This window comes from Pan troglodytes, chromosome Y (genome assembly GCF_028858775.2).
Source record: "Pan troglodytes isolate AG18354 chromosome Y, NHGRI_mPanTro3-v2.0_pri, whole genome shotgun sequence".
NCBI lineage: Eukaryota > Metazoa > Chordata > Mammalia > Primates > Hominidae > Pan > Pan troglodytes.
This window is the reverse complement of record NC_072422.2, coordinates 30,315,109-30,327,922: the sequence shown is the minus strand read 5'-3', so window position 1 is coordinate 30,327,922 and position 12,814 is coordinate 30,315,109. Positions and strand designations below refer to the sequence as shown.

Sequence of the window (12,814 nt, the reverse complement as noted above, 5' to 3'; positions counted from 1 at the left end):
TGACGAGTTCTTGTAGTTGCTCCCCTCCTTGCTTATCTTCATAAATCAACTGTTCTCCAAGAAAAGAAGTCGTGCCAACACTCTTTTCATGCCTGGTCTTCCCTTAACATTTTGATTATTACTGAGCACATAGGGTTGTCACTGCCTCAAGTAGCTCTCTAAGAGGTCTCGATTCTGATGGTGGTAGAAGTTCAGGTACCCCTTCTTTGATAAGGGCTTCTAAATGCCTGACATTTTATCAGTATTGAGCAAATACATAAAAATGAAATAAACTTTTGTTCTCTCATACCTTATACTGCTCTAATTTGTATCCTCTTTGGTGTCCTGTCACATACTTCCTTTTGATAATTAAGATCTGTTTTCATATTATTCCCAGTGAATGTTTATTACCATGAAAATGCCATCTAATTTTCTCTTAATATTAATAAGCTGTGATTTTTTGAATTTGCTTTAATGTAACAACTGGTATCACTCCACAAGTTCAAGAGAATCTTGTTGTATGTTTTATGAAAGGTAAGAGATGTTAATTTCCCATATTTTCAAAGGGAGCACTTTAAAGCAGCCCTTCAAAATCTCTACTTATTCTTTTTACCACAATTTACTAGCCAACAGCTGGTAGTGGTAAAAGAAATGAGGCCAAAAACAGGAAATTAGGAACCGGGAAGAAGAAGTGGAACATGAGAAAAGCCATTTCTTATTCATATAGCAGAGGACATTTCCCATAGAGTATGATGAATAAGTGATGAATGAAGATTTTTACTTTATATATGAATTTTATATGAGAAAATAAAAGACACTTTTCTGCCGTGGATTAAATATCTGCAAATAAATACTTGGGTAACTTGACATTCTTTTGTGTGCTTTACTGTGACCATTGGGTATGTCATGTCATCTGTATGCACCCTGTAAAATTGTGATCATAATTCATTCAAGTTGGAGCCACCATCCAAACGATGGTAATTCATATCCTCAGAATTCCTTTCTCATATTTCAAGTGTCCCTGTGAATTATGAGGGGAAAAAAATCTTTATTAAAGAAAAAAGTGAAAATAAATATGCATGGATACTTGGATTTTTCTTTTAGTAACAAAGATATTTAAATTATTTGTATACACACACACACACACACACACACACATATCTGTACCTAGAAATGTTTATAGGGGAGGTCAGTTTTCTGAAGATTAAATGCAGCCCTAATGTCAGATTAATGTTATAAACACATCGTTTAATCACAAGTTTTCAGAGATCAGGCTCCGCAGATAGTCTCTAACTTTCTATCATTACAAATCGCTATTTTTATATCATTGCTAATTTAAATAATAAAGTAAATTATGAAGAGGAATCATTGGTTGCAAGTCACCATGGGAGTTTAGTCCCTGTGAAAATATAAAGCATTTAAATAATTTGTATTCTTTTACCATTTTTTATTACATCTCTTTAATTTTTGTCACTTGAATATATTAGGATGATGATGATACTGTAATCACGGGAACAAAGACATTTGCTTGGGCATCTTTCCTCTTTTCCCCCATTTTTGTTCTGTTAATAATTTTTAACTATAGCTTTTCCTTTCTTGTCCTTATCTGTCCCTTATCGATCATTGATAGTTTCACTACTATTTTTAAGTTTTTATTGTTAAATTGAAGATGAATCTGTACAGTTACTTGTGAATTAAGATGCAGCTAAGTTAAAATCAAGTATAATTTTGAAGCTGATTTTACATTTAACTAGATGATTAAATATATTTTTTCAGGTGCTTCTTCAATTTAAATCAAGTTTTATGGTTTCAGCAAAATTTAGAAAATATGTACTTTACCTAAAAGCTTTTCTTTTAGTGCTTTGGATATATACAGAAGCTTAAATGAGTAAAGTATCCCAAACATCCAGATGCTTCTCAAAATAGCATTTCCAGAAACAGAAAATGTAATAGCATTAGTCATGTTACTTAGAAACTCTTATCAAGTGTCATATCATCCATAAAAATTAATTTGCTTACTTCAAGTCAAAATAAGGAAATCAGTGAATCTCCTTTGTTCTTAATTTAGCATCAGTGAGTGAGTCAGTAAGATTCTTTACTGCGTTTCCTTACTTGGCTTTTTTTCCAGATATTCATGAACAGAACAGTAAGAAGCCAGTTATGGTCTATATCCATGGGGGATCCTACATGGAGGGAACCGGTAACATGATTGATGGCAGCATTTTGGCCAGCTATGGGAACGTCATCGTTATCACCATTAACTACCGTCTGGGAATACTAGGTAAGTGATTTCATCATGTGAATGACTAAGCAAGAGGAAACATGAAAGTTCCACATCTTATTTTGACGGGACTCATGGATTTGAATCCTGTTATTACAGTTCCTGGTTAATTCCACTTTATGGTATTTACTTTATGTTATCAGGTATGTTTTTTCCTTTTATTACCTTCATGCAACATGACCATTTTATTGTTTTATTATCATTCTTTTCCTTTCGCTTCTGATACAAAAATTTTTTTCTTGTGGAAGTTGAATCCCTTCTCAAAAAAATGGCCACTTCAAGTTCATCAAGATTAAATGAAATTTTATTTAAAGCACGTTTCTTCATTGGAATTATATGAATGTGTATTTATCTACATAAGTGTGTATAATGAGCACATATTTGGTGATATGATAATTAGTAATGGCCATAGATCTTAGCTTTCTAGTCTGATTGTGTTACTATATGAATTAGTATATTGTATGGAGGAAAAGATTTTATCCAGTTCCCTAACTGATTATGTTGAGGCTTTGGAAGATCTGCTGTTTAGGTTCTGTTAGTTGACTTTTTTTTTCATTTGATAATCTACAATTAAAGGCCAAGTACATGGAAATTCAAGTTTAGCTCCTCCTTGTTTAGATGTTTCATTCATTGTCTTCTAATTGTGGGTTGGAAAATTAAGTTACAACTTCAGGGTAAAGGTTTTAATACCTTCTTAGATGACCTTTCCTGCTGTTGGTTAGTTCGTGAATAATATTCCTAGATCTCTGTAAAAACATTTGTTTTTTGGGGTAAAAATCCATTAAAATGATTTAGAAAATAAAATTTTAACAAATTATTCAATTCACTACATGTAGGTTAGCTTGAATGAAGTTATATTTGTTGCATGCATTTGATCTTGAATTGAAACCTACAGTTTAAGAAAATCTGCATGTCTTTATATTTTTAACAGACTGTCAGAGTTATAAAAGCAAAACATTGGAGCTTTACAGTATAATTTTTTTTTCTTTAGATCTTTCATGGACATTTAAAATCACTCATTATGAAGAGACCATAAACCATGGGTTTCTAAGAGGTGTGCTCAATTTTGCAACTGGCTGGTGTGTTTTCTAAATATTCCTGTAATCTTCATGTATTAGTTTTTTTTTTTTTCATAACAAATCATGACAAATGTTCTCTTTAAACAAGAGGAATTTACTTTCTCATAATTTGGGAAACCAGATGTTCAAAACAAAGGTGTTGGCAGGGCTGTCTTTCCCTGGGTAGCTCCAGAACAAGATTCCTTCTTGCCTTTTCAGCTTCTGGTGGCCCTGGTGTTTGTTTCTATCTTCACAACACTGTCGTCCCTGTATTTTATGTGTCATCTCCTTTTCTTTTCCTTTCTTTTCTCTTCTCTTTTTTTGGGGGGAGGTAGGGGGACAGAATCTCTGTCACCCAGGCTGGAGTGCAGTGACATGATCTTGGCTCACTGCAACCTCTGCCTCCCAGGTTCGAGCAATTCTCTGGCCTCAGCCTCCTGAGTAGCTGGGATTACAGGCACCCACCACCATGCCCAGCTAACTTTTATATTTTTTTAGTAGTCATGGGGTTTCACCATGGTGGCCAGGCTGGTTTCGAATTCCTGACCTCAGGTAATCCACCCCTGTCGGCCACCCAAAGTACTAGGATTACAGGTGTTGGCGACCTTGCCAGGCCTCCTTTCCTTGTAAGGATACCAGTCATTGGATTTAGGGTTTATCCTAAATTCAGGATAATTATATCTGAAGACCCTTAACTAATTACATCTGCAAAGACCCTGTCTTCAAATAGATCACATTCATAGTTTCCAGGTAGAAATATATTTTTGGAGGATATTGCTCAACCCACTCCACCCAATCCATGATTATTGCAATATTTATGTGTGAATATAGGTGCTTTCAGATGCTTCCATTCCATATGTGTGCACAACCACTGTGTTCAGAATTCCACCTTGCTTTCTACTTACTAGGCCACTCTGGTAAGATGATCTGAGGACAGTCTGGAATTCTTCTTCCCTTTGTATTCAAATAATATAGTCATGCAGTATCTAAAAGTTTATTCCCTGAGCCTTTAAAACTTCTCCATCAGTTTGACAAGGAGTAAAAGTGTTTTTCCCCATTTGTCACAAAACTTGTGCAAAAAGCACCTTTCCCATGGGCCAATACACAGAGCTATATTTCACATTTTCTTCTTAAATTACAGGGTTATAAATATCAAACAAAACCTTTAACTTGCTGTATTATTTCCACCTTTTCACTCTATTACTAATTCCAATTACAAATGCTCACTAATGTTCTACCCTGGAATTGCAATTTGGGCATGTGCCATCTGAAAATGGAGGTTCCTAAAAATTAATATCAAAGATTAATGCAAGTTTTAAAAAAGGGACTTATTCAAACATAACTCCCATTTTAACGTGACTCATGGACTTTTAATGAAATGAATGGCCTTGTAATGCCTAATTTTTTTTTCTTAAAATCAACTGTGTCATAGCCTTCTCTTTAGAACATATCTGATTTGCCAGAACCCAAGATTTGTGAGATGGTGTTATTTTTTATTTTTACTATTTCCCCACCCCATAGTACCATGAAGAGATTATGTAACATCCTTTTCTGGTTTTAAAGACAGGTGAATAATGATTATGTAACATGCAAACAAGTTGGGTGTTTTAGAGAAGGTGGTGTTAATGGTGTCTGATTCACAGATGCTGGCTTGAACCTTACTGGTGTTAGGACCTATATTCTGGTAAGATCCAACTTTAGGCCATGGATTACAGGACCTAGGTGTATAAAAACGATACCTAAACCCCATAAGATCTTAGTTCACTGATCAGCAGGAGAGATACTTTTCTTTCAAATGATACCATCAGATGCATCTCCAGCAGACTGTTAAGTCAGTGAAAAGAAAAATGCCATTATAGAGAAGTTCTTCAGACTTTTAAAAATTTCCTAGGATTATGCCAGTTATTCCTACTACAGAGACAAAGATATATGTATTTCTGAATTTGAGATGTTGGATATTGGTAGAGATTCATCTTTTGAATGCAAATAAATATGCTTTACTTTTAGCCAGCATGAATGCTCTCATTTGCCACAGGTTGGCCAGCTTAAGTATGAAGAGTGTTGTGGGTAACGTTAACAGAAGGTTTTTATAGTACCAAAATTTCTTTCTTTTTTTATTATCCTATTTCAGAAAGTTTCTTAACTCTGAGATACTTTATATTGGGGATAATAGTTCTGGTGTAAGTATAGATTAATAGATTATTAAACACTTCAATATATAGATGGAAGAGTACAAATAGTATATTATTACTGATTCCCATTTACTCTTCCTTTAATTTACACTGGAATTTTTGTTTATGCTAACTTTTGAAGATAACAATGATAGGAAGTTCATAGTGCTTGCCTTTTATAATTTTTCCAGAGCTTATTCATTTGAAGTTCAAATTTGGAAACTTTCCTTTTGTTCTTTGGGAAACAGATATTATTGCTATTCAAAATGGGTAATCCCTAAATTGATGTAGAAAAAGATATTTGAGGCTGGATGCAGTGGCTCATATCTGTTATCTTAGCACATTGGGAGGCTAAGGCAGGAGGACCACTTGAGGCCAGGAGTTTGAGACCAGCCTAGACAATATGACAAAACTCCATCTCTGCTAAGAATACAAAAATTAGCTGGGCATGGTGTCACACACCTGTAATCCCAGCTACCTGGGAGGCTGAGATGCATGAATCAGTGGAGCCTGGGAGTTGGAGTGTGCAGTGACCACCTCACTCCACACTGGGCTACAGAGCAAGACTGTGTTTCCCAAAAGAGAAAAGAAAGAAAGAAAGAAAAAGAAATTTGAGATATCCGTATTGTCCAAAAAGTATAATTCAAATACTTAATGCAGTAGGTAGTAGCATCATTAACTTACTGACCCATTCATCAATTATAACAGAGGGAAGGTTCTATGTTAGTGTCTTGGAGGCTGATTGAGCTAGGGGATACAATTTTAAGTATGAGTTTCATAGAACAGATTCAGGAGGTCTAAATAGAGGGGTCTACAATTAGGAAGCACCCTTAATCCCACCCCTGAATTACTGACAGCAACACTAACTAGGCAGCAGAAAGATATTTCCTGATCTCAGCAGTCAAGACAATGGTACTAAAGGTTGCTAGATAAATGTGATTTTTTGTAGTCACTCACCTGCAAGTTATAGGCAAGATAATATTTACCTGCACTCCCACCAGAAATTAGACCTAATTGACTGCTATTAATCAGAACATGACATTCCAACCCCTTATTCATGGTTAGCAATATATCCCACTTTCTTCACTTTGTGATTCATCATTGCATGGGTATAACTGGACATGGAATGCATTTGAAACTGAGTCTCAAGTTCAAATCACCATAGAACCTAAAAAGAAAATGCAGGAGAGACAAAACAGAAGAAAAATGCCAAACAGAGAGTTATTATTTAGATGTGTTCATTCTGTGAACAGAGAGCAGATTCTCTTGGATCTGGCTGAAATAGGGGCCCCTGGTGTGGTGAAAGTGGTTTATATCTTCATACATGTTCCCATGGGCCTATACAACCAATCTCATTTGACAAATGAAGAAATGAAGGCTTGTGGTCAGGGTCACAAAACTTGACAGTGGCAGAAGTGGATCCAATTTCCAGTCAAATCTATGACTCAATCCATCTTGGCCACAATCATAGTGCAAATCAGTTGCTTTGTTTCCAATCAGTACCCACACACCAGAAGGTCAGCTCTTTAAGGGCATTAATTGTTGTTGTTTGGTTCATTGTTGAGTGTTTGGAGCTTGGACCAGTACATCGAAAGTCTTAATTGTTGACATTCTCAGTAATGCAAAATAAATTGTTTTCTTGGATCATTGGCATCATATCCATTAGGATGGCTGTTAATAAAGTAAACGTAAAATAAGAAGTTGTGATGGAGATGTGGAGGAACTGGAACTCTTTCACATTGCTGGTGGGAATGTAAAATGGTACAGTCATTGTGGAAAACTCTTTGGCTGTTCCTCAAAAAAGTAAACATGGAACTACCATATGTGATCCAACAATTCTACCTCCGGGTATATACTCAAAAGAGTTGAAAGCAGGTATTCCAAAAGATATTTGTATGCCCAAATTCTTAGCCATGTTTTCTCAATAGCTAACAGGTGAACTTTTGAAATAGCCACTGCCCAGTGATGGATGAATGGACAAAAATTGATGTATATGTATATATGTATGTGTGTGTGCACAAATACAAACACATACACTACTGAAATGGAATGTTATTCATCTGTAAAAAGGAAGGAAATTCTGATACATGCTACAATATAAATAAACCTTGAATACATCATTCTAAGAGAAATAAGCTATAAGCTAGTCACAAAAGGACAAATGCTGTATTATTTTACCAATATGGGGTTCCTCCTAGAGTTGTCAAATTCATAGAGACAAAAAGTTGTATGGTGGTTGTGTGGGGCTGGGAGACAAAATGGAAAATTATTTTCTAATGGATAGAATTTCAATTTTGAAAGGTATAAAATCATTTGGAGATGGATGGTGGGGGCAGTTGGACAATAATGTGACTATTCTTAAGGCCACTCAATTATACACCAAAAAAAATAGCTAAAATGATAAAATTTCATATTATCTATATTGTATCACAACAAAAGAAATCATTATGATATCTGTGATTTAATTGACTCATTGTAATCATTACCATGTTAGGTCGTGTTCAGTATCTCATATCCAGCAATATTGCAATGGACATGGTAATTTTTGAGTGGTAGAAACTCACGTTACTTTTAAAAACACATCTGTGTGTATTCACATACTCTTATATTTCTTGGAAGTGAAATTATACTCTCTATATCTCATTTATTTCTCGTAGCAAAATGTTTACAAGGTTTTCAAGATTCATCCACATTGTAGCATGTATCAGTCAGTACCGCATACTGGTTTATGGCTGGATACTGTTCCATTTTATGATAGACCACATTCTATTATATATCTATTTTTCATTTGATGGACATTTGGGTTCAATTCATACAGAAAGAAAGTAGACTAGTGGTTGCTGGTTCTGGGATGAGAACCATAGGGAATTAGCATGTCATGGTTACAGAGTTTCCATTTGTGAAGAAGAAAGAGTTCTAGAGATAGATTCATAAAAATGTGAATTACTGAATGGCATCAAACGGAACAGTACACTTTAAAATGGTTCACATTATGTTATGTGAATTTCATCTTAAATAGAAGAAGAATACAGTCTGAAGTTGTCATGTACTTCACTAGGATGATCTCTTTAAAAGGGTAGGAAAGAAATTAGTGTTCATCCATGTCCTCAAAAGAGCATATAAACAAACTAAACAACAATCAAATAAAACATGTCAATGTACCTCACAGCATCCCAAAAGGGAAGACTAAACTAAACTGTTCTCAGGGCTCCTTCTTCCTTATGTGTTACTTTCAGAGGCACTTTAGCTTAGGATTTAATTTGACTATTCACAACCCCAGGGTGTCCATTTGATCTCACAGCAAACTTGAGTTGACTTTGACCAGGGAAACACTTTACTTTAAGAAACTGTAGAAAGGAGAAAATTTTATACGTATCCAGTTTCCATCCATTTCATTGTGCATATGGTGAGAACTTAAGTGTTGTAAGTATGCCACTTGCAGGGCCTGGGCTCACAGCTACAAGCTATATTTTGTATTTGCATCCACTGTTTTGTTAGCAAATGTATATACTTGCTGACAAAATACATGTTTTAAGAAATAAAATTATTTTAAGAACAAAATAATAATATGTTTTAAGAAAACATGCTTGTATTTACCTTTTATTTTTCATTAAAAAAAATGTTTATGGGCTGGGCACGGTGGCTTATGCCTGTAATCCCAGCACTTTGGAAGCCCTAGGCAGGTGGATCAGGATGTCAAGAATTTGAGACCAGCCTGGCCAATATTGTAAAACCCCATGTCTACTAAAATTACAAAAATTAGCCAAGCATGGTGGCGCACACCTGTAGTCCCAGATACTTGGGAGGCTGAGGCAGGAGAATCACTTGAAGCCAGAAGGCAAAGGTTGCAGTGAGCCAAGATCACGCTACTACACTCTGACCTAGGTGTCAGAATGAGACTCCATCTAAAAAAAAAGTTCATGAAATTATGGATGTTAGAAATTCAGTTTTGTTACATGGGTTTATTCATAGTGGTGATCTCTGGGCTTATATTGTACCCGTCACCTGAATAGTGGAACCTGTATCCAGTAGGTATTATTTCATCATTCATTCTCCTTCCATGTCCTCATATTTCGTAGCCTCCAGTGTCTATTATTCCACTCTGTATGTTAATGTGTACCTGTTGTTTAGCTCCCACTTATAAATGAGAATATGCAGTATTGAACTTTCTGAGTTATTTTACTCATGATACTGAGTTCCACCCAGTTTTATCCATGTCCCTGCAAAACACGTAATTTCATTCTTTTTTATGACTGACTACTGAGTTGTATTCCATGGATATATAAACTACGGTATATATAATTTATGTATCCAGTTATCTAGTCATTTGTTACGGACACTTAAGTTGATTTCATGACTTTACTATTGTGAATAGTGCAGTGATAAACATATCAGTACAGGTCTCTTTTTAATAGAACAATTTCTTTTCCTTTGGGCAGAAACCCACTACTGGGATTGCTGAACCAAATTATGTGTGTGAGTGTGTGTGTGTGTGTGTGTGTGTGTGTGTATAGTTCTTGTTTTTTTTTTTTTTTGAGACAGAGTCTGACTCTGTCACTAGGCTGGAGTGCAGTGGCATGATATTGACTCACTATAAATTTCATTTCCCAGGTTCAAGTGATTCTTCTGCCTCAGCCTCCTGAGTAGCTGGGATTACAGACCTGCACCACCACCCCCAGCTAATTTTTGTATTTTTAGTAGGAACGGGGTTTCACCATGTTGGCCAGGATTGTCTCGATCTCTTGACCTTGTGATCTGCTTGCCTTGGCCTCCCAAAGTGCTGGGATTACAGGCGTGAGCCACTACGCCTGGCCCCAAACGGTAGTTCTATCTTAAGTTATTTGGAAAATCTCCATCCTGTATTCCATAGAGGTTGTATTAATTTACCTTCTCACCAACAGTGTATAACTGTACCCTTTTCTCACCATTCTTGCCAACGTATGTTGCTTTTTGACGTTTTTCAAAATGTCATTCATTTCCACATTTTATTATAATTCCTTAAAATTATGACTTTTAACAAAGAGAAGGGGAACATACAGTTGGTAATTTTTTAAGTGCTGTATAATTTCTAGTTAGAAAGCCACAGATAAGCCCCGTGCTGAAGCGAGGTGGTAAAATAGCACAAGTTTGAAATAAAGTAAATTTGGGAAGATAAAGTTGTTTTTAGGATGATAAAGATGTTTGATGTTTAAACTTGGTGTAATTTTTCTAACTTTTACTGTATTCTTCACACTTACCCAAACCACAAACAACAAAAGTGAGATAAGGCAGTGATTGGGGATCCTGTTCCAATGCAGATACCAGAGATTCTCTTACTGGAATGATGAATGGTTAACAGCTATGCTGCATGTGGAAGTAAAATGCTTTCCTCCAAAAAAAAAAAAAAAAAAAAAAATGGACCATTAAACACATAGCTTGGGCCTTTAAGGTCATATCAACCAATGGTTGACCCAACGTCTGTCCAGGTGTTCAGTCTTTCTTCCTGTGATATGAGTTCAGGTAGTAGAAACTCAGGGAAAGGCCCTTTGCTTTCTTTTTTGATGGGTCCAGACTTTATCAGATAAGCAACATTAGAGAAAAACTTCCTCCTGTGCCTTGGGGTCACAGAGGGTTGAAAGACAAGAGGGAGTGAGAGAAGATGAGAGACATTGAGGCTTCTTCTTCAGTTCAACACAGCCAAGCACCATATGTTGGAGTATGGATTTCTGATTCCCAACAGCTGGGTAGTGAAGACCACCCAGGGCTGTGTGTTGAGGATTCTGATGCAGACAGTCAAGGCTCACTTCTCTGAGAGGAAGCTAAATGCGACTCAGGAACACATCCCCATCTCAAATGTGTTTGTTATATTGATGACAGTTGGCACTCAGATAGCATGCATCCCTTGTGGTTTCAACAGTTGGTTGACATGACCTTAAAGGCCAAAGCTATGTATTCATTGGTCCATTTTTTTGAGGAATGCATTTTATTTCCACAAGGCAGCAAAGCTGCTAACCATTCATCATGCCAGTAAGAGAATCCCCGGGATCTGCACTGGAACAGGATCCCCAATCACTGCTTTATCTCACTTTTGTTCTTTGTTTTGTTTTAATTTGTTTTATGTTTTACGAATAATCTGAAGTTAAAATATAATTGATAAAAGCAGTTATCTTGTGATATCAGGATAAGTAAACTAGTGCACTTCAAGCAACATCTAACCAAGTGTCATTTTCTTGCTGGATTGCAATATTGATAGGCACATGGGATAATATCTCACGTAGATCCTGATTGCAGATCAATGCATCTTGATCCTGCATCTTGACCCTCTTCTCAGTGGTCTACATTTATGCCTAAAGAAAAATATTCTGTCAATCCTCAAGAACATGAAACATTACAATCTGCAGAGCAAATTGCCAGCAGGAGAAAATGTTACCAAATATTCAAAAGCATGCTTTTTGTATAAATGATCTTGAAACTCCAGGTAATGGGGGAAACAGGGTGAGGAGTGCATAAGCCAAGAACCTTATTTGACCCAGCAGCTTCCGGTTTCTAAAACCCTACTCATGCAGTGCCAGGAGGAAAATAACCAATTGGCATCACTTAATGTTTAGTGATAGAAAAAGAAAAGCATGCCTTTGTTCATTTTCTACTCTTCTCATTTCCTGCCTCACCATTCATCAAATGAAACAGTACATTTTCATTTTCTCTATATGACTTGTAGTATTTTTGGGAATAGATGATGCGCTTAACATATTGCTGTTCATTTATGAGAAAAGATATTTCTGCTATTGTCAAAAGAGAGTGTCCATTTGCGAAATATCTAGTGTATGAGGACAAGTTTTATTTTCATTTTTCCATTGTCTTTATATTTTAAATGTAGTTATAAAATGAGAGAACATGGGATCACAAAGAAACATGAAATTCATAATTAATAAATGTGATTTTCTATTTGTTTTAGGTATGCAAGAGGCACGTTTGTGTGGGAGCTCAAAAATGTTTAATTATTTTAAATCTCCTTTCACTAATTTAATACTTTTTTTTGAGTTCAGATGCAATCTATTACACATGTTTCTTGATTTTAGGGCGATTCTACCCCAACGTGCAAAATAAACAAGTGATCCTTCTAGTTCTTTACAAGTTTCTTAGTGAAACACGGCACTTCCCTGATGCTTTCATGGGTGGGAACTGGAGTGCACAGGTGCTGGAACTTGCTGGCCACTTCGGGGCAGGCAGGGGCAATCTCCATTGACTCACTGCTCCACCCCTCACAGGAGGGAAGCACATGTGAGAGGGTGCAGGAGCCAAGATGGGCAATTTTGGATGCCAGCAATTTTAGGTGTAAAGAAGAA

At 36.1% G+C, this 12,814-nt stretch overlaps 1 protein-coding gene across 4 annotated transcripts in view; it reads left to right on the top strand.

Annotated features, from left to right (window-relative positions):
• Positions 1-12,814, top strand: part of NLGN4Y (neuroligin 4 Y-linked) — a 290,720-nt gene that overhangs the window by 169,400 nt on the left and 108,506 nt on the right. For all 4 annotated transcript variants that reach the window (XM_054677312.1, XM_009445747.4, XM_001145110.7 and 1 more), the window contains one exon: positions 2,108-2,260. In XM_054677312.1, the coding sequence (XP_054533287.1) occupies positions 2,108-2,260 (153 nt within the window). The remainder of the gene's footprint in view (positions 1-2,107; positions 2,261-12,814) is intronic.